The sequence below is a fragment of the Musca autumnalis genome, unplaced genomic scaffold (genome assembly GCF_047663935.1).
Source record: "Musca autumnalis isolate F117 unplaced genomic scaffold, ASM4766393v1 scaffold_4, whole genome shotgun sequence".
NCBI lineage: Eukaryota > Metazoa > Arthropoda > Insecta > Diptera > Muscidae > Musca > Musca autumnalis.
In genome coordinates this window covers 91,751,011-91,777,694 of record NW_027411977.1, presented here as the reverse complement: position 1 = coordinate 91,777,694, position 26,684 = coordinate 91,751,011, and the positions used below count along the sequence as shown (strand labels likewise).

The 26,684-nt window shown below is 39.3% G+C and overlaps 1 protein-coding gene across 4 annotated transcripts in view; it reads right to left on the bottom strand.

Annotated features, from left to right (window-relative positions):
- The window catches only part of stj (voltage-dependent calcium channel subunit straightjacket), a 168,729-nt gene that overhangs the window by 135,089 nt on the left and 6,956 nt on the right, over positions 1-26,684 (bottom strand). For all 4 annotated transcript variants that reach the window (XM_073984681.1, XM_073984682.1, XM_073984683.1 and 1 more), the window contains exons 3-5: positions 8,412-8,516; positions 7,994-8,261; positions 64-455 (exon numbers count right to left, since the gene is read on the bottom strand). In XM_073984681.1, coding sequence (XP_073840782.1) covers positions 64-455; positions 7,994-8,261; positions 8,412-8,516 — 765 coding nt within the window. The remainder of the gene's footprint in view (positions 1-63; positions 456-7,993; positions 8,262-8,411; positions 8,517-26,684) is intronic.

The window sequence follows — 26,684 nt, the reverse complement described above, 5'->3', positions numbered from 1 at the left end:
ATAAAAAATACTAATAACAATTATTATAAAAGGATTGAAATAAGAAAGAAAATTGATATATACTTGAACGAGTGTATCCTCGAAACATCCAACAACAGGCTTGACTTTATCGCTAAAGGTGAAGATGTTCACAAAGTCATTTGTACCTAATGTATCAAGTATTGTATATACAACATGCTTTGCGATATCTAGCCTCTGCCCCATCATAGAGCCTGAACTGTCCAATAGGATGATGACATCCTTTGGACTTGTCGCCGCTTCCATATACCATGGCCGTAAACGGCAATCATACAAATCGACCGGTTCCATTTTCCATTTCGATGCCGGGAATTGACGCATAAAGCCGGTCGAACTACCAAAAAATTGCCACGACAGCGTCGGATCGTTTTTATAATTATCACGAAATATTTGATCCAAATTTTCGGACCATTCAATGGCTTTTATTGTGTCCGATGCTAAATATTTGTACATACATGTATGTATGCATGTATATGTGATGTATGGATGGAATAAAGGAGGAGGAAAAAAAACAACAACAAATTGCCAATTAATTTAAATATTTTCTCTTTTATGAATAAAGTTTGTTAGGTTTTGAGTTTTTTTTTTGTGGTTTAGATTAGTTTAGGTTAATTTGATTTATTGATGGATGGTCCTTGGTAAATAACAACAATTACAAAAATGAAAAAGGATATTGAATAAAAAATATCACATTAACAAAACCAAAAGCGGGTGTTCAAAAGTTTTGAGTTGTCAGCAAACGAGTTTGGCGTCAATGAAAAAAGCAACGGTTCATGACAAGCATTGCCGGCGTAATACATATAAATACATACATATATAAATATGTTTGTATTATAACTATTACGGGCCAATTAACAAAATTAATTGATTCATATTAAATAGAAGATACCAAAGATAAAAGATACCCTCTGCAATGCTTCCCATGAACCTTTGCCATAAAATTAGTCTTAGAAGAAAATGCATTGTGTTAAAAAGCATTTTAAAAGCCATTCAATTTGAATTTCCATTAAAATGATTTCCACAATCGTAACCATGAAATATGTTTGTGTGTGTGTTGGCATTTTATGTGTTCGATTAGGTACATTCCGGTCATAAGTTACGTTTGCGGAATAATTTCCAATGGAAATCCGTTTTTTAATAGAAATTAATTTGTCTTTAATTTTATAATTGTGTTGATGTGTTGATGCTTCATGGTAGTAGTAACGGCCAAAAGCGGTGCATTATTTATTTTTTTTTTTTTCTTAAACAGAAAATATTAAATTTTGTTTATGTATGTGTGTATGTTTGTTAGTATGTTTCTTGTAAGTACACTAGTTTATAAGGAACATTTAGGAATATAGTTTACTATAAAGGAATGTAGAATGCTAATGGGAACACCTGAGGAAGAAGGGATAAAAATATTAATTTGAATTTGGCATTCTTAAACTCAAACTCTGTTACAATGGTATACAATGGCTTACATTAGGTTGGAGCCTGACGTTCACTACAACATCAACTGATGCATAGCGGAATTAAAATTCCTTCAAGGATTGATACATAAATTAATACTAAGGATTAGCATGACGTAGGGGGTGGCGAAAGATACCAAGGAACGATCCTGACTTGCTTTATCTCAGGACTTATCTTAGTCCCTCTTTCATCTCATGTGGACACTGACCTCCCCGTGGTGTCACCTGGGGAACTGCCTTTACCTTTGAAGGTAGTGAGCTAACATGTGCCACGCGTTTACACAAAGGAACATTATAAACTTGGGTTGCATCTTGGGGTTATAATCCACCCCGTAATAAAAAATGATCTACGAAAAGTACTTGCTAAGTAAAAGACCGATAGACAATCCGATAGATTAGGAAAGGCGCCAGAAAGGTGTCATTATATAAAATTCGAGTTTCGTTGCGGAATTGTAGTTAATCAGAGATTAAAACGTTCACCCATAAGAACGTTAAAAACTTGGGTTTGAGCGTCGGGTTAGTAAACCTCCCCTAGAAAAAGCAGCCTACTATGAAAAAACAAAATAAAAGAAAAACAAACCCCTCTAAAATTGACGAACCCCGCAAACTTTTTAAGGACCATGATTTGCGAATTTGCACCTCGAATGTTCGCACTCTTTATAGTGAAGGTGCAGTTTACCCATTGGTAGATGTACTTGAAAAGTACAAGGCCGACATTACTGCCATACAGGAAATACGATGGATTGGGAAAGGCGTCACAACAACATCTAAAGGTGAAGAACTGTATTATAGCTGCCATGACACAAAGCATGAGTTTGGTTGCGGATTTGTAGTTGGTCGGAGATTAAAACATCTGGTCTCCAACTTCACCCCAGTGAATGAAAGACTCCCTGCAATTCGATTCGGAAGCAAAATTCTTCAACATCAGCTTTATTTGCGCTCATGCTTCCACTGAAGACAAGGACGAACAGACCAAAGATATATTTTACGAGCGCTTAGAAGAAACTTATGACCGTTGACCTGCACATGGCATTAAAATTATTCTTGTTGTTGTTCTAGCAATGCAAATGTGTTCGTTCGTGTATTATTTCAGTTATCAGGTTCCTCTGTAAGCAGATTCAAGAATTCTGCAAACTGCACTGGTTGCGTCCATAAGGCATCAGGAGACAGGTGAGTGGGGTTAGCTGGGCAGCTAAACAAATGCAGTGTATCGTGTGGTCCCAATCCATATGCTGGGCAGGTGTTGGGCATCATGGCGTCATTTCAGGCCCAATACGTATTGGAGCGGCTGCATCTTCCGGATCTTAACTGAGCTAAAACCACTCGTGTTTGCCTAGGCAGCTGGCGTTCTTCTGCTGCGATGGATGGGGGGTGGTCTCCAAGTACGGCATTCACACTGTATCTCTGTACTGTCTGCGCAACCATGTCAGTGTGAATGCCATTCAAGCCTGCCTGATAAGCTCGTTGGTCTAGAGGTTCTCTTTTATACTTTTGGACCTCTCTCTCTCTAGATCATGAAGATCTCTCCTGACGTGGAGGAAGCCTGTCCATTAAATCGTGACAGCGGTGCTCACTGCGATAACACCCAAGCAGGTACTGCATCGACAACATTTTATTGTGTTGACGCACCGGTAAAATCTTCGTCTCCTCATGAAGATGGTCCACTGGTGTCATGAGGAGGCACCCTGTTGCAGTCCTCAGGGCAGCATTTTGGCAGGTTTGAATCTTCTTCCACTGCGTAGTGCTAACCTTTGCAGACCACGCTGCCGCCGCATAACTTACCACAGACCGGCCTATTGCATTGTAGGTGGTCAACAAGGTTTCTTTGTCAGCTCCCCATGTGCTGCCGGCCAGCGACTTGAGCACCTTGTTCCTACTTCTGATTTCATCACAAATAGCTGTTGCATGCGCGGACGACTTAAACATGCTATCGAACGTTACACCCAGTATTTTGCGGTAGTTATTGATTGGAATCAGTGCACCATCGACCAATATGTTCAGTGGGAGCCTCATTTCAGCCGTCCATGTGGTGAACAGTGTGGCAGTGGATTTAGCGGAGGATATTTTCATATTTCTCAGATGGAAGACATTGAACCTATCACATATGTCATCGATGATAGGACGCCAAGATCGTACAATCATCCGCATACATCACGATCTCTATACCGTCTGGAGGGTGTGGAATTTCAAAAAGGTAGAGGTTAAACAGTTCCGGAGATATCACCACTCCTTGGGGAACTCCCTGTTTTACTCTACGGGGTTTGGACTTCTTGTTTCTGAATTCCACAAACGACTGGCGTCTGCACATATAGTTGATTACCCAACGTTTCAAACATGGCTGGAGATTAGTCTTCTCTATATCCTCGAACAGCTTGGCATGGTTGACGGTATCGAAAGCCTTCGAGCCACCATGACTGTTCGGTCACACGGCCTTTTCTGGTTCAGTCCTCTACTGATATGTGTGGATATGGCATCCAATGCTGTTGTAGTACTATGCACTTTCCGAAATCCATGTTGATATTGGGCAACTGGAAAACACCTCCTCATCGTGGGGAGGAGTAGTGCCTCTAGGATCTTTGCTAAAGGCGACAGGAGCGAAATCGGCCTGTACGATTCATCTCTGCTGGCATCCTTGCCAGGCTTCAGTAACGGGACCACCCTGCCATCTTTCCAGGCTTCTGGTATGTTATGGATGGCTAACGATAGGTTGAGGACACTTGTTAAATACTCAACTCCAGGTTCATCCAGTTGCCCTATCACTCTCGGGGTGCTCTATGAACTGCCGGTTAAAATAACTAACTGCTGTTCTGACATCCTTCTTTTCAGGATTCGAGAGTGATTTAACCGTCGCCCACAATTTACTTCATCCTGCACCAATGTTGCATTGCTTCAGGTGGTCTAGCCACTTTTTCCGCTTATGTTCGCCTACTAACCTGTTGACTTCAAGAGTAAGCTCTCTAACTCTTGGGTCTTCAGGGTTCGTACGACGAAGTTCATCACGCTAATTTGCTAGGCCCGTCGCATATGCTGGGAAATTTCGTCTTATTTCGGGAATTCGACAAGCAGGTATGTATCGAGCGGCTGCTGCGGTGATGATGTCCCGAAAAGTTTTCTCAGCTATCCGAGGATCTGATGGAGTTGGCCATTCTCTGAAGCGGTGATTGGTAAATTCTCTGAACCCTTGCCAATCAGCTTTCCCATGGTTCAGGAAAGTACGGCGTTCAGAGGTTATGGAATCGGGTGGTCTGTTTACGGAGATGATGATAGGTGGTCTCCTCTAATCCTCGTAGGAGCGTCTTCATTCACCGTGCAAAACGTGAAGCCATCAATTTGCTCAGCCAGCGCTGTACCCCTCTGGTCATTACCTAGGACGGAATGCCAAAGCTCGTGATGAGCATTGAAGTCCCCTAGCACCATACGGTTTTTGCCCTCTAAAAGCGAACTAATATCGAGCATGTAACGCCGGGCACAGCTATTCATCGGCAGTATGTACACATTAAGCACCTCTACCTCGGCAGTACCACACTTTACTGCTACCACCATACATTCCATGTATGGGTCTCTAGAGACAAGCTCAAGCGAGATAGGTCTGTACTGGACAGACTGGTGTATCAGGAAGGCAAGTCCTCCTCCTCCTTAAAATTATTCTTGGCTATTGTAATGCCAACATTGAAAAGGAGAATATCTTTGGCCCAACAGTCGGGAAATTCAGTCTCCACAGTGAAACATCAGACAATGGTATGAGGCTGATAGACTTTGCAGCTACAAAAAACAGTACCAGATTTAAGCATCTCGATATTCATATGGGTACCTGGCTGTCGCCAGATCAAAGAACAAATAATCAAATTGATCACGTTGTGATAGATGGAAGACATGCATCAAGCGTGTTGTATGTACGATCGTTCTGAGGTGCAAACATAGACTCGGACCACTACCTTGTTGCAGCAAAGGTACGTACCAGATTAAACGTAGCAAGCAAAGTGCGAACAGACACAACACGGAAGATGGACATCGGTAAGCTGCAATCACAACAGATAGCCAAATCATATTCCACATAACTGGCCGAACTGCTTAAACAAAGCACTCCTCGTCCGTTAACATATCAGGACAATGGCAAAACATTGCCCACTCTATGCAAACAGCCGCAAAATCAGAACTTGGATACCAGAGACCTCCACCAAGGAATCCATGGTATGATTAGCAGGGTCATGCTGCTACCGAAGGGAAAAATTCGGCATATAGGGCTACTCTACAACAGCCAAGATCACCCATATACGTTAACGTGACTGCAACAACAAAATATGTTCTCATTGTTCTACAATCAGTAGCAACGCGTACCGCACGAGAGATGTATCGAGAAAAAAGGAGAGAGAAACGTCTTTTCCGCAGGAAAAAGAGAGAAATGAAAAGGCGGGAGTGTGAAAAAATCGAGATGTACTGGAGCCAAAATGAAGTCCGAAAGTTCACCAAAGAGTAAAACATCAAACTGATGGCTTTGGTACAGGCACATCGTCCTGTAGAGACCAGCAAGGTAATTTGGTAACTAATACAGATAATGTGCTCAGGATATGGAAAGAACATTTCTCCAAACTGTTGGTATCCAATAATTGCGAAGACGGCGATAATACCACAGATCCAATCCCAGAAGATGGTATTGAATGTATACCGCCCGGCCAATAAATCGGCTGAAGAATAATAAGGCAACAGGAGCCGATGGCTTACCAGCCGAGCTGTTCAAAACCGGAGGCGACACGCTGATAAGGTGTATGCATCAGCTAGTTAGCACCATCTGGCAGGAAGAACGCTTACCCGACGATTTTAACCTGAGCATTCTGTGTCCCGTCCATAAAAAAGGAGATAAAACTTTATGCTCCACCTATAGGGGCATAAGTCTTCTCCCTATCGCCTACAAAATAGTGTCAGGGATATTGTGCGAACGACTAAAGCCCATGGTCATCGAAATAATTGGACCTTACCAATGCGGCTTTAGACCTAGCAAGTCCACCATTGACCAGATATTTACCTTCAGACAAATCCTGGAAAAGGCCCAAGAAATGCAGACCGATACCTTCCATATTTTTGTCGATTATAAAGCAGCCTTCGACAGCCCTACACGTTCAAAGGTTTTTCAAGCCATGTCTGATTTTGGAATGATATTAACTGATACTCGGTCCTCAGTTAAATAGGAAAGAACCTCGCCGAAGAGTTTATTACCAAAAGAGGTTTCAGACAAAGAGACGGCCTGTCGTGTGATCAATTTAACATCTTGCTGGAAAAGGTCATACGAGACGCGAAGGTCAAAAGAAGAGGAACAATATACAATATACTTGCTTAGGCTGACGACATTGACATCATGGGTCGATCGGTAAAGGAAGTAACTGACACGTTTGCAAAAGTCGAAAGGGAATATGCTAAAGTGGGCCTGGCAGTAAACGGCATGAAGACCAAGTTGATGGTGTCGACGCGCAATGCGTCCATAGAGATCGGGCCAAACGGTTGACGTTGGTTCCTATAATTTTGAGGTATTAAAGGACATCGTCTACCTCGGCACCGCCGTAAACACAACCAACAACATCAGTTGTGAAATACAAAGAAGAATAGTGTTGGCCAATAGATGTTACTTCGGTCTGAGTAAGCAGTTTAGGAATAAAGCCACATCTCGTCGAACAAAAACAACGCTTTACAAAACACTGATACTACCCGTGCTGATGTATTGTTCCGAAGCCTGGGTACTTGCGCAAGCAGACAAGGCAGTGATTGGTGTGTCTGAGAGAAAAATTCTTCGAAAGATCTATGGACCAATCTGCGTTGACGGTGAATAACAACGTCGTATGAACCATGAGCTGTATCTGTTATACAACGACATCAGTATAGATATACATACGTATCGAAATGCAACGATTGCGTTGCCTAGTCCATGTCATAAGAATGACTGATTATGAACCCGAACAGGCTGATGGCGGTGTACGCAGAATTTGGCAGGCCTAAGCTTAGATGGAGCAAACAAGAGGATGAAGAGATGAAAAGGCGCGGTATTCTAGAAAGCGAAGCAGTAAACAGAGGGAGTTGGAGATCTTTTCTTAGTTCGGCTATGTAACAAATATTCTGTAATGGGCCAGCTAAGTAAGTAAGAGAATAAAACATCTCCAACATTTTTACAAAAATACTCCTCAATTGAATATCCTTAAATATCCAATGCTTGCATCAAGTAAAGGGAAAAATATTCTTAAAAACTTTAATTACTACTAGGAGTGAACAAATATAATTTGATTTTAATATTGGGATTACTGAAATGGGTAACAAAAGTTCTAAATGAAGTGCTACAAAAGAATTTTATATTTTATTTACTTGACACACCGAGAATCGAAAATGTTTCAGTTCGCAAACTAGTGTACTTAGTTTTCTCTCAATTATCGCAGTGTATGAGTGAGTAGTAGTGACAATTAGTGACAATCGACATCAAAATAGTTAGAACAACAAAAAATCAAACGATAAACAATAAAAAAAAACAAACAATTATCTCGAACCTCTATCGTAAACATTCGTCGGCACATGCACTGAGCTAACACTCAAATTAACGGGTGTATTAAAGAATTCCTCTTTCGGTGTTAGAACAATCGTTTTAGGTGTTATGAAAATTTTTGGCCCGCCCGCATCTTCCAGATCACGCGGCGGTTCCGTTGGTACTGGTTCGTGTGGCTCAATCATTTCTTTAGAATTATAATAAGAAAAATATTTGTTGGGTTTTTCCATTTGATATGTTAAGGCAGTATTTTCGGCGGTATCCATAATGCGCTGAGATATAAATTCAAGAAAAATAGAAAAATTCCAAAATATTATTATTATTTTTTTCGTGGAGTATGGTTTGTGGGTATTGAACTCAATTATCTCGTTGTTGCGTGTGAAGATTTTTGTTCTTTTTTCAATTAAAATATTCAAACTTACGCGAACAGCACTTATTTTTAAATCCATCATATTTTTTACTTCATTGGCCATATTTTCGACAATTTTTGCTCCAGATCTCGAAACAACTTGGGCCTGTTTAAAACTCTGAAAAGAAAAAAAAATAAAGATCAATTAGATAATATAATAATACTAATACAAATAATATAATAAATAGAGTTGTGTCTTTCATGAACGAACCGCTTCCAAGAAACGATTCCGTGAAAAGTACGAACGGATCCGTATCCAGCACATTCGTTTATGTCGGTCATTTAGATCCCTGGTGGCCAAGACATTGCCGCTTACAAAATTAGCAGCAGAACCACCATAATTAGTTTTACACACAAAATCTACTCACACAAACAAACAAACACAAATTATCAAACACAACACAATCAATGATTCAGTTAGCTGATATCGTTCAATAGGTCATATCGTTCAGTAGCTCATGTCGTTCAGTAGATCATATCGTTCATCTCGTTATTTTAACTTCTCTGGTTCTTTTTGCTTCTTTCGTTCATATTCAAAATCACCACCACCATTTTTTGCACACAAACAAACTCACACAAGCTGCGTTAACGCAAGCATCACAAACTGATACACACACAACAATCAAGCAGAGAATAGGAACCATGAACGATATTCGAAAGAAAATGATGGACTAAAATGTTTTATTGAATGAAAAAGAGCCAACGAACGAAGTGAAAGATCCGGATCTTTTTGGTGTACGGAATGAAAAAGATCGATCCGCTCAACGAACGAGATTGCCCAACACTAATAATAAATAAACATAATATGTTGTAAGCAAAATTTTCAAATAAAAATAAAAATCAGCTTGAGCCAGGCTGGGGTTGGAACACACGTTCTTGAAAAACACATGGAAAAAAAGTGTTGTCATGGCGTGTTAGTGTTCATAACCAAACTCATAACTTTCAAAGACTACGCTAAGCGTTTGTCATGAAAGCCATACAAAGATTTGAACAAAAAATTCAACTTTGTAAAAAACAAATTGCATTTGAATGAGGAAAAAAGTTAGATGATAGCGAAGCCGCCCATCGATGTGTTTGAGAAGCCTTCTGAAACCAAAGGCGAACATGTCATGTCACACAGTGGTGGTTGTGTGGGTTCGTATCGTCGGCTTTCCTTTTTCAAAAAGCATCTTGGTCAGTAAGCTCGTCTCTAACGAGAAATTAATTAAAAATTAATAAAAAATTACCTTCGCCTACTAGGCAAAATTTTCAAATAATAATATGTTATGCTTCAGAATGTACTTATGTAGATAGACTTCAGTGTAATATAGGAATATACACAGACAGGCTGGCTATATCCATCGAAAGAACCATTCTTTTATTGACGACCACCGCAAACATTTTAAAGACCATGACTATGTGCGGACTACCATGACTATGCCTGGACTTTTTTTCGGAATAATTCGAATTATAAATAATATATTTCGAATTGCAAATAAAATAATTCGAATCACAAATTGACAAATAAGAATTACAAAGGAAATGTTTCGATAAATAATCAAACGGAGAATTGTCGGTATAGCTCCACAAGTTAAAATAGACACGATTCTATGTATTCGAAGATTTTTGGGAGGGCTTTTCTTATGCGACGTGACACACTCCTCTTGGTGCTATCACTCTCGGGGTCGCGTCGTTTAATGTATTAGTCGTTCTATCAACCCTATTTCCCGGATTCGAGAGTGATTTAGCCGTTACCCACAATTTACTTAATCATGTAACAAAGTTGCATTGCTTCGGTGTCTAGCAACTTTTTCCGCTTATCTTTGCCTACTAACTTGTTGACTTGTAGAGCAAGTTCTCCAAATCTTGGGTCTTCAGGGTTCGTACGACGAAGCTTATCAGGTTAATTTGCCAGTGCCTTTGCCTCTGCTGGGAACTTTGGCCTGATTTCTAGAGCTGACAAACCATCGATTTTCCCAACATTAGATATTTTCGATATAATAGTTTAAAAAATCGATTGCTATCGATATTATCGATAATTTGTCACCACCATTAATTTGGAAATGAAAATGGCGGAAATGTCTACGCTTTTGTTGACATTTTGCACAAATAGTTCACAAAAATGAAAAAGGAGAAAAAAAAACAATTGTTTTTATTTAATAAAAATACATTTTACTTTTTCGAAAAATTTGTACGTGTGACTACCAACTTACTTTCTTACATCCACAAAACCGAAAAGCCGCAAATTTCTATTAATTTCAATGAATTTTAGGTTAAAGGTTTTTAATCCGATAATATCGATAGACAAAACTATCTATCGATATTGTATTTTTAAAAAATAATCGATATTATCTATAGTGCCATCGATTTTTGCCAGCTCGCATATTCGACCATGTAGCGCAGCAGTGATGATGTCCCGAAAAGTTCTCTCAGCTACCCAAGGATCTGAGATAACAGACAACTCTCTGAAGTCGTGATTGCTATGTTCTCTGAACCCTTACCATTCAGTTTTCCCATGGTTTAGAAAAGTACGGCGTTCAGAGTTTATGAAACAAGGGAAATTACAGGTTGCCAGTATACGTCATTTATTAGGCCTGGTACTACAATGGTGATATCTGTAGCAGTCTCCTCTTATCCTCTTTGGAGCGTCTTTATTCACAGTACAAAACAAGGAACTATCAATTTGCTCATTACCTAGGACGGAATGCAAAAGACGGTATTGCCTTCTAAAAGCAAAGTAATATCGAGCATATAACGCGGGGCACAGCTATATTATACCCTCAGCATTTATCATAACGAGAGTATATACACTTTCATACGGACAAAATGCGCCTCATCGAAATAATGTTTTTATACCCCAAGCATGTTTGGATGAAATCAGTTTCAGACAATTTGGAGTTGATTTAGTCATGTCCGTTCGCCTGTCTGGCTGGCTGGAGCACACGATAACTCTCGAACGGATCAATCGATTCGGTATAAAATTTGACATTCGTGATATTTTGACCAAACTTAGTTTAAGTTCGAAGATGGGTTATATCGGTCCACTTCTTGCGGTACCTCCCCCACAAAAGTTCGAAAATGTTCGGAAAATTTGTGCGCACTATAACTTTTGAAGGGAGTAACCGATTTGGTCCACACTTTGAACATCCTAATATATCAGCCAGATATAGATAGGGTTCGAATATGGACTATATTTGTCCAATCCTTCGGGTACCTCCCACACAAAATTTCGGATAATTTCACTTTAAGACCTGGGGGGTTACTCTGTATTGCGATGCGTAAGAAAAATTGTACCGAATCAAGTAATTGGCACTCTTTAATGCGTTTTCGCATCTAATTTTCGCTAATCTGGTATCACCGCACTCTGTAGTACGAAAGCGCATGTCAAACTCGTGCGATAAGCGCAAATATCTTGCGTTAACAAAATATCAAACGCAAAGGAAACGAATCATGTAACTCATGGTTCACACATACGCAACAGTTGCTGCAATTTTACAATTCCGTTTTGACCTTCATTTTCACATTCATAGAAAAAAGTAGCAAAGATGGGTAGAAAACGTACAATGAAATTATGGTAATTCTGCATAACGCATTTTTGGAGGAATTTTTACCTGCATGGTTGATTTTCCTTCGAATTCATCTGTTTTTATTATCCCACACACATAGTTTTGAGCCTCTTTATTTCATAAAAACACACACAAATTTACTTTTTATTACAGGCAATTCAAATTGTTTTGGCACATGAATAGTACATTTTTGTTCAGAAAGTACGTTTGTTACAAAAATGCTAAAAAATGCAACCCTTCTGTCAAACTTAAGAAAAACGATCAAAAAGGAATTGTAAAATTGCTGCAACTGTTGCGTATGTGTGAACCATGAGTGAGTTAGTACAATTAAATGCTTGTATTTATAGCAGAATTGTTTATTCTTTTAGGGAAATGTTGTTAAAATTGAAAACTTTCCAAAAGCAAAGCCTGACTATGAAGAAGATCCCGTCTTTACAATGATGCAAACTAGGTCGGCGTAGGTAACCAAATAATGGAGATATCGCAATAGTCGGTAATACATCTCATTTTTCTATTTTTTTGGAAATCACGCTACAGGTCGCAATTTTGATCGGGTTTGAGGGTTAATGGGGGTCTCACAGGTGAAGAAGCCTATTGATTTTGGTGATGGTCGGATAATATTTAGGGGTCGGAATGGGCAAACACTTATTTGGAGAAAAGTCAACATTTTATTTCAAAGCCAATATCTCTGTTTCTTTAAGAGGTATATCTTAAGCAAAACCTGGCAAGGAAAGTAGAAAATATAACCTTTACAACGATGTAAAGTAGGTTGTCGTAGCTGCTCAAACAACAGAGATATCGCAATAGTCGGTAATGCATCCCATTTTCCGATTTGTTTGTAATCACGCTACAGGTCGCAATTTTGATCGGATCGTCACGAGTTGATGCGGGTCCCACAGAGGAAGAAGCCTATTTAGTTTGGCGATGCTCGGATAATATTCAGGAGTCGGAATAAGCGAAAAGCTTATGTGGAGAAAAGTCAACGTTTTTTTCTTATGCGAATATCTCCGCTTCTGGTTGGAGTATTCCAAAAGGAATACCCGTCAACGGAAGAAGAAAAGATCTCATTTATATTGATGCAAAGTATGTTGGCGTAAGTGAGCAAACCGAGATATTGTCAAATTCAGTAATATACCTAATTTTTCCATTTTTTGTAATCACGCTACAAGTTGGAATTTTGATCGTACAGTGACGAAATTTTTGGGGGTAGATGGGGGCCCACAGAAGAAGAAGCCTATTGATTTTGGTGATAGTCGGATAATATTAAGGGGTCGGAATGGGGATAAACTTATTTGGAGACAAATTCAAAGTTTTATTCTTTGTGAATATATCGGCTTCTAGTAGGGGTATTCCAACGGCAAAGCCTGTCAAAGGAAGAAGAAAATATTACCTTTACATTGGTGTAAAGCAGGTGGGCGAAGGTGGTCAAACAAGGAACAAAATAGTCAGTAATGCATCCAATTCTTCCATTTTTTGCAATCAAGCTACAGGTCGTAATTTTGATCGGATGGTCACGAAATTTTGGTTGCTTATGGGGGGTCCCAGAGAGAAAGAGGCATATTATTTTTGGTGGTAGTCGGATTATATTCCCTAAAAGAAATGTTTACCACTGAAAAGCTTATGCACAGGGGTAGTGGTGTAGGGTATCACATGGTCGGCCCCGTCCCGACAATAGCCTTTGCTCACTTGTTTATTGTTTACATTGTGCAGCCAGCGTTGTCATATTTTCGGCTTATTTTGCGAAAACGTTGCCATATTTACAGTTTATTTTGCGAAAGCGTTTGTGATACAGAGTACCAAATTGTACTCTTAACGCATTTGCTTTCGCATCGCAATACAGAGTAACACTGCTCTCGGATCTGTTTGATTTTTATTGAAGAAACGGTAAACGTTTTTTTCCAGGGGCAAGTCCATACTTCTTGAGAAAACTGCCCGAAAGGTGTAAAAAACTCCTATTGCACCAGATGTAGTGGCTGGAGAGCACGATAACTCTCGAACCGATCAACCAATTTGGTACAAAATTTGGCCTTAGTCATATTTTGTCCAAACTTAGTCCAGCACTTCCCCCAATATTTAAAAAAAAATGTTCCTAAAATGCATACACGATATCTCTTCCACGGGGCAACCAATTTGGTTCAAACTTTGGATCTAAAATGGCCCATATCGGCCCTCTCCTTAGGTACCTCCCCCACAAAATTTCAACATTTGTGTCTAAGTGCAGTTTAAGGTCTGTTCGAAAATCCTTTGGAAATGTATACCGATGCTGTTCGTTGAGGTCCTGTTTACAGCGATATTATCTTTTGGAAAAGATATGACTCCCAAAATAAGATCCACTTCCAAAATGGATTAACGCTTAATAGAGATATAAAGCTATTTTCCCAAGCATTATTGTGAGACAATAATCCAAAAATACATAACGCCAAAAAAAATCTATAACGGGAGCGTCGCGTTTCTGATTTCTGGGATTGTACTGAGCAAAAAAGTACACTGGATCATATGTCTACGTTGAAAATCGAGCCCTCCGATTTTTACTTTTACTTTTTTTTATGCACGTTTTTTTTTGGATATTTTGGCATATAACAGTCAAAATAATTGAGTTTTTCGATCCAACTTAAAAAAAATTGTAGCCAAAACAATAGTTAAGGACTCTCTAGTAAATCGCAAAAGCAATAGAATGCTGCTTCAGGCAGTATTGGCCTTAAGACAGCGCAAATTTTTCAGAAAATATCAATAAATGACACTGTGCTACAAAACCCGTTATAAAACAAAAAAACGAAGTGACCCAAAAAATCGACGATATTTTCGTTAACCTGAACCCCCCACAATACAGAATTTTTGCATCAGAACGCTTGAATATTGTTTTGGTCAACTTTTTTGTAGCGCAGTATCATTAATCGATATATTCCGAAAAATTTGCATTGTCTGCTTTTGCGATGTACTAGAGAGTTCTTATATATAGTCTTGGCTACAATTTTCGTCTTAGTGTTGGATCGAAAATCTCAATCGTTAATCTGTTATATGCCAAAATATCCAAAAAACGTGGATAAAAAAACTTCAAGTCAAAGTCGGGAGGTTCGATTTTCACCGCAGACTAGTGGCCTTTTTTGCTCAGTACAATCCCAGGAATCAGAAACGAGACGCACTCTTTAAGGTTTTCAAATCGCCCCGGCCTAGTAGATACACTTTGATACCATCAAAAATGTATCCCATCGAAATAATAATCTTAAGCCACAAGTATGTTGGACGAAATTCGTTTCACACAATTTGGTGTCGATTTAGCCATGTGCGTCCGTCTAACTGTGTGGGTGGCTGGTGTGCACGATAACTCTCGAACGGATCAACCGAAATTTTGCAAACTTAGTTTAAGTTCGAAGATTGGCCATATCGGTCCACTCCTTCGGATACCTCCCCTACCAAATTCAGAAAAAGTGATGTTTTAGAACTCCTCTACGATAGTTTTGAATTTTTTCAGCAGGTTGTCTTTGCGGATCGCTTTACAACTTTAAAATTTTTTTGGGCGCAAGTACACTTCCTGAAATAATGGCCTAAAAGCTCCAAGAAACTATGATGGCACCAACTAAAATGACAATCCGCAAGACAACTCTCGCAGAGAGTTTCTGAATGGTCCAAACTTTGCACATCATATTAGTTCATCCAGTCATGTATCAGATTGGAATATGGACCCCGGTCCACCCCTTCGGGTACCTCCCACACAAAATTCGGAAAAAGTGAAGCTCCTCTCGTATCGTTTAGAATTTTTTTCAAAAGGTTGTTCTATCGGCCCCCTTTACAACGGTACAATTTTTTCCGGAGTAAATCCATACTTCCTGAAATAATAACGCAATACCTCAAAAATAGCTCTGCCGGCAAATATTTAAATGATTAGAGGGCAAAAAAACTCTCAAACTTTTTCTAAAAATTCTTCCAAACAAAATATCCAAAACATAATTTAAAAAATCGAGTTCTATATGAATCAGAACACGGTGCTCCTGAACCTAAAGAAAGTTTTGACATAACATATTCAAAATTTTACGATGCCACTACCTGGGTAATTGTGCCATGCAATAGACTAATGAATGAATAGACAGAGAAATTGTAATGTGTTTGTTTTGTGTGTTTTTTTCATAACGTTTCCTGCAAGGCACATTTATATAAGGTAGAAGTGACAATGGGGGATAGAGAGGATGAGAGATACCAAGGAACGGCCTGGCCGGCTTTAACATGGCAAAATCCAGGATTTATCTTGGTCCCTCCCCCATCTCAAGTGGACACTGACCTCCCCGTGGTGTCAACTGGGGAGATGCCTTTAACACCCGTTAAAGGTAGTGAGCTAACATGTGTCGCGCGTTCACCCATAAGAACGTTAAAAACTTGGGTTTGGGCGCCGGGTTAGTAACCCTCCCCTAGAAAAAGCAGCCTACTATGAAAAAACAAAAGAAAAGAAAAACAAATCCCTCTACAGTTGACAACCCCCGCAAACGTTTTAAGGGCCATGATCTGCGAATCTGCACCTGGAATGTTCGCACACTTTATAGAGAAGGTGCAGTTTACGCATTGGCAGATGTAATTGAAAAGTACAAGGCCGACATTACATCCATACAGGAAATACGATGGAACAGGAAAGGCGTCACAACAACACCTAAAGATGACGCACTGTATTATAGCTGCCATGACATAAAGCATGAGTTTGGTTGCGGATTTGTAGTTGGTCGGAGGCTAAAACATCTGGTATCAAGCTTCACCCCAGTGAATGAAAGACTTGCTGCAATTCGAATAAAAGCTAAATTCTTCAACATCAGCTTTATTTGCGCTCATGCTCCCACTGAAGAAAACGACGAACAGACCAAAGATATATTTTACGAGCGCTTAGAAGAAACATATGACCGTTGCCCTGCCCATGACATTAAAATCATTATAGGCGATTTTAATGCCAAAATTGGAAAGGAGAATATCTTTGGCCCAACAGTCGGGAAATTCAGTCACCACAGTGAAACATCTGACAATGGTATGAGGCTGATAGACTTTGCAGCTGCAAAAAACATGGTAGTTAGCAGTACCAGATTTAATCATCCCAATATTCATAAGGGCACCTGGCTGTCTCCAGATCAGAGGACAAGTAATCAAATTGATCATGTTGTGATAGATGGAAGATATTCATCGAGCGTGTTGGATGTACGATCGTTCCGAGGCGCAAACATTGATTCGGACCTTGTTGCAGCAAAGGTACGCACCCGCTTAAACGTAGCAAACAAAGTACGAATAGACACAACACGAAAGTTAGACATCGGTAAGCTACAGCCACAGCATATTCCACTCAACTAGCCCAATTGCTTAATCAAAGCACTCCTCATCCCGATAACATATCAGCGCAATGGCAAAGCATTGCCCACTCCATGCAAACAGCCGCAAAATCCATACTTGGATACCAGAGACCTCCACCAAGGAATCCATGGTATGATCAGGAGTGTCGTGCTGCCACCGAAGAGAAAAATTCGGCATATATGGTTACTTTACAATCCGTAGCAACGCGTAGCGCACGAGAGAGATATAGGGAGAAAAGGAGAGAGGAGAAACGTCTTTTCCGCAGGAAAAAGAGAGAGATGGAAAAGCGGGAGTGTGAAAAAATCGAGATGTACAGGAGCCAGAATGAAGTCCGAAAATTCTACCAAAGAGTCAAGCATCAAACTGATGGCTTTGGTACAGGCACATCCGCCTGTAGAGACCTGCAGGGTAATTTGGTAACTGATACAGATTGTGTACTCAGGATATGGAAAGAACATTTTTCAAAACTGTTGGTATCCAATAGCAGCGAAGACGACGATACCACAGTCCCAATCCCAGAAGATGGTATTGAATGTATACCGCCCAGCCAAGATGAGGTAAAGACAGCAATAAATCGGCTGAAGAATAATAAGGCAGCAAGAGCCGATGGCTTACCAGCCGAGCTGTTCAAAACCGGGGGCGACACGCTGATAAGGTGTATTCATCAGCTAGTTAGCACCATCTGGCAGGAAGAACGAGTACCCGACGATTGGAACCTGAGTATCCTGTGCCCCGTCCACAAGAAGGGAGATAAGACTGTATACTCTAGCTATAGGGACATAAGTCTACTCCCTATTTCCTACAAGATCGTGTCAGGGATATTGTGCGAACGACTAAAGCCTATGGTCAACGAGATAATTGGACCATACCAATGCGGCTTTAGACCAGGCATTACCCAGATATTTACCCTGCGGCAAATCCTGGAGAAGACCCAAGAGATGCAGATCGACACCTATCACCTTTTTGTCGATTAAAAAGCAGCCTTCGACAGCCCGCTGCGCTCAAAGGTATTCCAAGTCTGAATTTGGTATCCCCGCAAAGCTCATCCGGCTTTGTAAACTGACTTTAACTGACACGAGGTCCTCAGTTAAAATAGGAAAGAACCTCTCCGAAGAGTTTGGTACCAAAAGAGGTTTCAGACAAGGGGACAGCCTTTCGTGTGATCTCTTCAAAATCCTGCTGGAAAAGGTTATACGAGAGGCAAACGTCAAAAGAAGTAGCACAATCTACACCAATAGTCACATGTTACTTGCTTATACTGATGATATAGACATCATGGGCCGATCAGTAAAAGAAGTAACTGATACTTTTATGAAGGTCGAAGGAGAATCTGCTAAAGTGGGTCTGGCGGTAAACGGTGAGAAGACCAAGTTGATGGTGTCGACGCGCAATGCGTCCATTGAGCTCGGACCGACTGTGGAAGTTGGTTCCTATAATATTGAGGTAGTAAAAGACTTCGTCTACCTCGGCACCTCCGTAAACACAACAAACGACATCAGTTGTGAAATTAAAATAAATAATAAATAACGCTCTTCAAAACACTGATACTACCCATGCTGATGTATGGCTCCGAAGCCTGGGTACTTGCGCAAGCAGACATGGCAGCGCTTGGTGTGTTTGAGAGAAAAATTCTTCGAAAGATCTACGGACCAATCTGCGTTGACGGTGAATATCGACGTAGCATGAACCACGAGCTGTATCTGCTATACAACGACTTCAATATTGTTAAACGAGATGCAGCGATTGCGTTGGCTAGGCCGTATCATAAGAATGAGCGATGATGAACCCGCTAAAAAGGCGTATATATACTGACCGCTTGGCGGTGCACGCAGAATTGGCAGGGCAAGCAATAGATGGCGCAAACAAGTGGATGATGGGATGAAAAGGCCCTATGGAACAAATGTTCTGTAATGGGCCTGCTAAGTAAGTAGGAGTGTAGGTTTGAGATAGTTATATAAATGCACACTTATGTGTGCTAAATGTTACTAAATTTGGTACAATTTGGACTTGGGTGAACGGATAGAGATGAAGTATAGGATTGAGGTAGTTTTGGAAATTCGTACTTATGTTTATGAAAATTACTAAGTTGTACTAAATTTGGTACATTTTGGATTTGTGTGAACGGATAGAACTGGAATCCTGAAATTTGAGATATGGAGGTTTTAGAGATACGATTAGTACTAAAGGGGTGAGCTGGAATTTTGAAATTCGGTGTTGGAATAGCAGTTGGCGTATAGGGTGGAGATAAGGAGGATATTTTCGGAATTCGTACTTGTTTGCAGTAAATGGTACCAAATTTGTGACAATTCGAATTTGGGAGAACGGATGAAGCTGGAATCCTCAAATTTGGAATTAAGTAAGGCATATTTTTGGAAATATACGAAAAATACTAAATAGTACAGAATTTGGTATAATTTGTTATTGTGTAAAGGGGATGAGCTAGCATTTTGAATTGGAAATTCGTACTTATGTATATGAAAAGTACTAAATAGTGTCATAATCGATCGAATGCCATAATCTGGTCCCTGTTTTCAGAGTCGATATGGGGTCTACTTTATTTCTTCTTCGAAAGTAGGTGGTTCGAGCGTGGACTTAATGGGTTAAATACTTAAAGTTTTTTTCTTACTGTCGTCATGTATAACATTAGCGACCGCTCCTAATGTTGTCTCCTCCCAATCATTTGCTGATTCTTATCGATAGAATAAATAACCATTGCTAGCTGCAATTATATTGCTATTTATTTACAATTTATTATTATATTATCCAAGGTTCGATTTGCAGATATTCGTTGGGTATTTTTTCTTTGTCATACTTTCTTATTGGTGCCATCCATCATTAATAATATCTGTTTCCCCTATACGTTTGTCAGTATCTTATCGTTTTCTTTGAATTTGTGTTAGCATAGTTAATCTACTTACAGTCATGCAGTGTTCACATCAACTTGCGACACTTTTTATGTTCCTCACATCATAGCAAAAATTAAATAATTCGCATTAAAGTCCACCTTTACTCCCAGGGCTATGGAGTCGAGCCATTTCTCCGAGGGTAATCTCCAAATATTGCAAAATGGTCCAAATTTTCCTAAAATTTTGCATTTATGAGGGCTATCATATACGTTTATGGCCAAATAATGAGGTGTGTCACCTGCTTTCCTTTGAGGGTGCCAGCGCCATGTCTGCCAGAAATTCACAAGACTATCGACAAGAAAACTTATCTATCATTAATCTTCAGAAATTAAGTTGGCTCCAGCATGTATTAGATGAGTTCAACCTTTGGAGATAAGTTGTGATGATGGTTACCTATACAACAAGTGAGAATATCAGATCAATAACAGGCGTTGTAGTTCGAATGCAACACATGCTCGAAAAGAAAGAAATCACCCATCACCCAAGTTCAGCATCATGTGCTGGATCGCGTTTTTCACGTTATCATGGAAGATGAGCCCATGTGTCGACTAACCAATGGTAAAACTGAGATCAAGGAAACAGGCGGCTGCAGAAACGACGTTAAGTTCCTCATTATCATGACATGACCTAGCCAACGTAACCCCTTGAAAATGCTCTACGTACGTCCCCGACTCCACCCCACGAAGATACGCAGTTTCCCAGTTGCCAAACATCAACATGGATGTAATAGGTTAAATGTCTACATAGCTGACTTTGTACAGTTCTTCCATTTGAGAAATATGAAAATATCCATCGCTACATCCACTGCCACACAGTTCACCGCGGGACGGCTGAAATAATGCTTCCCCTAAACATATTAGTCGATGGAAACTTAAACTTTGTTCAAAATTTTGCGGGTTATTATTTTGACCTACAGAGCCGCTACAAAATTGGTTAAAATTTTGTTTTGGTCCATTTCATCCCCTGAACATTTCACGATCATCACCAAAAACTAATCATTTCTATTCTGGCCCGAACCCAACCTCTTTTAAAAAATCGTTACAATCGGTCCATAATTGCGGCCTTAAGTTTGTTTACAATTTTTAATGGACGGACACACATCGCTAAATCGCTTTATCTCGTCGAGATATGAATTTTGGCATACCAAATAAGGGGTCTAGGGCGAATATTTCGTGTTGTTACATAAACTTTTGGAGAGACAATATGCAGCATGGGATAAAAATGTGGTTCTCTACACAGAACCCATTATATATTAGGCCGTTATCTAGCAAATACTTTATTGCAATTTACATCAGAGGATAGGTCAGTAGTTTTTCCCATATGTAGGCTACTTTGCGAAATATATATGTCCTCAAGGAATTAAAATATCGACCAAAAATAAAATTTTTATATTTCTTAAAAAAAGTAATGGTCCATTTCACCCGCTAAAGAATATCAGATCATCATTCAAAATTGTAGGCATCTTTTCGACTTATACTCTTACCCGGTGCAAAATTTCGTGACTATTGATGTATAATTGCGACTTCTAGCGAGTTTATTATTACACTACAAACAAATAACGGAATATATTAGGCTGTAACTCTGTTATCTGATCATGCACACCAATATAATTGGCATTAATTGAAAGGTCAATCTTTCCACTTTCAAGTATATCTCACTTGTCCGGAATTTCACTTCCAGGAATTAAGATATAAGCTGTATATTAAAAATTTTCACAATTTTCACACAAAAGTTTTGGTCCATTTAACCCTCTAAATATTATCCTATCGCCATCTCAAATTGCAAGCTTCTCCTTTGTGATATACTCTTACCTTAAATTACGCGTTGATCGGACTATTATTGAGACCTACAGAGCCGCTAGAAAATTGGATAAATATTATGTTTTTGGTCCATTTCACCCGCTAAATATTTCACGATCATCACCAATAAGAATAGGGATCTATTCTGATCTGAACCCGACCTCCATAAAAAATTTCGTGATGATCGGTCCATAATTGCGGCCTGGAGCGTGTTTACAATTTATAATGGACAGACGGACGGACGGACTGACGGACGGACACACATCTCAAAATCGCTTTATCTCGTCGAGATATGAAGATTGGTATACCACATTGGGGGTCTCCGACGAATATTTCGCGGTGTTACATGAATTTTTACCAAAACAAACTTATAATACCCTTTTCCACATTGTGGTATAGGGTATAATTAATAAGCTTGAGGTCAATATTTATATTTTTTTTTATTGCATATTATTTCCAATATTTCGAAATTACATTGAATTTCAACTTCATAGATTTTTTTCTGTCGATTACACTGTACAACATTTTTAACGTGACCTTGTGCAAATAATTCGAACTGATGATTTTTTGAAATACAGACCCAAACGACAAGAAACCTTAGTTGGGTTTTGTTGTGCGAGATTCAGCACGGATTTTATGACCCCATCTAAACATGGTTAAATATTGAGTTTTTAAAGAAATTCGGCGCTATATCTCTGAAACCAATGCGAATCTTCTTCTGACCTTTGAAGCAAATTTGTAGATAAGGACAAGAATAATATACTTGGAGAAATAATGAACTCGAAAAACCGCATTTATTGCCTCAAATTTCAAAATATATACAAAAATTCCACAATTTTTATACATTTCGCAACGTATCTCCACAACAGTATTATTTTTTCTGAATATTTTCTTTTGGAAAAATATTCCCTGGAATGTAATACACAACTCTTCAGAACATGTTGTAAAATGCCTCTATGCTTTTGTTTTCAGTACATTTTTCAACGACGATTTAATAAAAATATCAATAATGTAGTGAAATCCGAAATGCGAGAATAAACTGTTGGTGTGAACTGTGTTTGAAATACGTGTTGTAAAAGATATGATGCAAAATACTGCTGAAACAATATGAAGCAAGCATTTTAGAGTTCTAGAATGTTCTAAAGAGTTGAGAACTTTATTTGGAAGATTTCTGCAAAAGGTTACTTGGTTTAACTCCCAATATTTTAGCCCATACTGACCAGAATTTCAGCAGTTATGTAAAATGTTCTATATTTTATAAATTTTGATGCCGTAGATTTTTATTATGTGGGTTTTTCAGAAGATAAGTTCTACTAGTACAGGGCTACAATATTGCTAAAGACAGCAAGGCCAAATTCCTATTCGTTTCTGAGATAAAGGCCTGATAAATGCAAAAACGTGTAGATTTAGCCCGGTTTAGATGAGGCCTTAAAATCCGAACTGGATCTGACAGGACAAAACCCTACTAGGGTTTTTGTAGTCTAAATATGTATTTTCAAAAAATTCGTACTAGAAGTTGTTTACATTTTCAGTGTTGCATAGTGTTACTCTTTGAATTGTATTTTGGGAATTATGGATGCACATTTGTAGAAATGTTCCTTTTTCCTGCTGTGACAAAGGACTTTGTGACGACAAATGAAATCAAAAAAAACAAAAAAAAAAACTGATCGGAAACAGATTCTCTTCTTCGTCAAAATCTCAACAAGAATCAGTCGGGTTTGAGGACAGGAATATACCCTGAGTCTGTGCGAACTCAAACTTTCATATATGGACACAACCAAAATCCTTTAAACCAAAGCTATGTATTAGGAGATTTTCAGAATTGTGTAGCCATTTTCGGACGTATGAACTTGGCGACAAAATGTGGATTATATCAATGATCACAAGTGTTGCGGAGAAGGTACTTGAAGAAATGGACCGGACCGCCATAGTTCATTTTGGAAGTAGATTTTATTTTGGAAGTCATTCCTTTTAAAAGATTTTGCTCCCACCAGAATATTTTGCAGTTTTTTTTTTCAGGAAATATGGACTTGCCCACGAAAAACGCAATACAGTTCTAAACACAAGGAATACCTTCAGTACAAATTTCTAAGGATCCTCGAACAGACCTTAAACTGCATTTAACAACTATTTTTATGGTTTTTGAAGAATGTACCACAGTATAAGGTTCTGTACAGCTTTCGGGCCATTTTCTCTGAAAGTATGGGCTTGCCCCTGAAAATAGTGGCCCCGAGAACACTTGTTGCAAAAAAGGAAAGCGTTTTACTTATAACTAAATTATTAGCAAAAAGGAAGTGAAGCCATGACTACTTAGGTCTTCAGCTTACACTTATCCACTTATTTGTTGTCGAGAGAGATCTTAAACTGCACATCTCTGAGTATTTTTGAAATACTCTGTGGAAGGTTACCGAAACGAAGGCCAAATTTTGGACCGATCTGTTCGAGAATCATCGTGTCCTCCACCAAGACGGACGAACATAGCTAAGTCGACTTCAAGTTTTCTGAAACAGATTTCATCCAAAGACACTTTGGCCCTAAAACCATTATTTCGATGAGGTTTATTTTGACTAAAGGCTGAGAGTATAAAAAATGTAGATTGGGAAACATTTTGTTCATGGATTTTTGCTAAAAGAATGTATACATGTATTGATCTTGGATTGGACGCCAGAATTTCATTTTAAAAGATTTCAACACTGGTTGACAGAGTTTTCCTAGTTTCTGATCAATTTATGAGAAGATCCACGATCGGAAACAAGCATTTGTATAAGAGAAGTCCGACGATTGGACGCCAAAATAGTCTATTTACATGCACGATTGGGCAATAGAATTCCTCATTTACATACCCGCGATTAGGTGCTAGAATTTCATGATTGATAGACTCACTATTGCTCAGAATATTTTTTTTCTCAAGAATACCACTATCGGAATTCAGAAATTCTTTGTGGTAAGATCTACGATTGGACACCAAAATATCTTTAGGGAAATAACGATAGTTAGTTTCTTTATGACAATAAAAACGATTAGACACCTGAACTTCCGAAATTGAAAAATTGACCATAATCTGGAGTGGAAAATTGAAATCTGAAATAAGGGGAAATTGGCCAAGAAATCTTACGCCATTTTAATTAAAAAATAGTAATGAAAATTATTTCATCAGTAAAATAAGCCTAAAATAAAGTTTAAATCATTGCTAAATAACAAATTTTCGCTAACATAAACTTTAAAAATTTTGGTCAGGTGGGCCCCCCCCGAAATGAAATCCTGGCTACGTCCCTGCTACTACATACAGACATTTGTAGCTCTGGTTTGGCCACTAGCAGCTATCATCATGAACAAATAAAGTGAATTCAGTTTAGGAATTCCCCAAAAAATCCTACAAAAAAGGTGCAATTAAATATGATTGTAACTAAAAAATAAAACTTAAAAACTATAACTACTACTATTTACAATAAATACAATTTTATTTATTGGATATTTTTATAGACAATGTTATCAACATTTAAGGTGTTGAATCGCCTATGGTAGAAACGTAGTTCCCCGTTGGCGTGCAACAGCCCTTCATTATTAAGGCAAGTTAAAGCCCCTGGAGGTAGGTACCTGCATTCACGTAAACCATCTGCATCTAAATTGCATCTCAGTGAGGCGTCGACGACCCCATTATCAAGACCGCCAGATCTGCTAAGAAATTCCAGGGCCCCTGAAATAAGGAACCTGTCTATCCTTTCCACATCATAAATGACCCTATTGGAATGACGCCTAATAGAACCATCCTGATTAAATATCAGTCTACGCATTCCATAACAAGAAGCTAGAACATTTCTTTCCCATTTCCTAAGCCTCTCCATCTGGTGTGACGAGATGTCAAACCAGACAGGAAAGGCGTAGGAAATGAGTGGTCTCGGGTGAAAGTCCACCCCAGAATGAAGTCAACATGCCTGTTGAAGTCAAATTTCTGATGAAAAATTACCCCCAGGTTCTTCATTCTGTCCCTCACCTCAACAATATTTAGCCCAATTTGTAATGTTGGGCTGTAATTCCTAAAATTGGGCCAAACCAACTGTGGTTTACCCTTAATTAAAATTTCGGATCATTTTTTTCCAATCCCCATAGTGTAAAGTACCTATCGAGGATGGCCAGATAATCGATAAGTTGGGCCTCAAGGGCCCTGGCTAAAGAGCCCAACATCGCCATCAACGCATCGTGGAGGAGCTGGCATGTCGCTGACGAATATGTTGTACAACATCGGACCCAATAGAGAACCCTGTGGGAACCCCATCAAAACAGGCGTAGAAGAAAGTTGTTGACCAACTTTTACGCGGAAGTACCTGTCGGCCAGGAAACCTCCGACGAGTCGACAGGTTTGGTGATCGAAGCCAAAGCGTCGCATATTGGGAATCAAACCACAATGACAGACCGAGTCAACAGAACATTTGCCTTTGTGAAATCGAGTCACACAGCAATAGTTCCCTTCCTATTGTTGAGACCCGAGATCACATATGACGAAACGGCTGTCAAGGCGTGGGCAGTCGATAGACCAGGGTGATTCCCTTTTGTAAATGGGGACCAACATGGGTCTGGCTAAGGCCGGACCCACATTATTGACCCGCAGGAAACCTCCTTCATTCCAACGAGAGTCATTGTCCACCGAAGCTCCATCCGCAGAAAATGCCCGGGTTAAGGTTACCAAAGGAGACTGGTCGTTGATCCCCTCCGC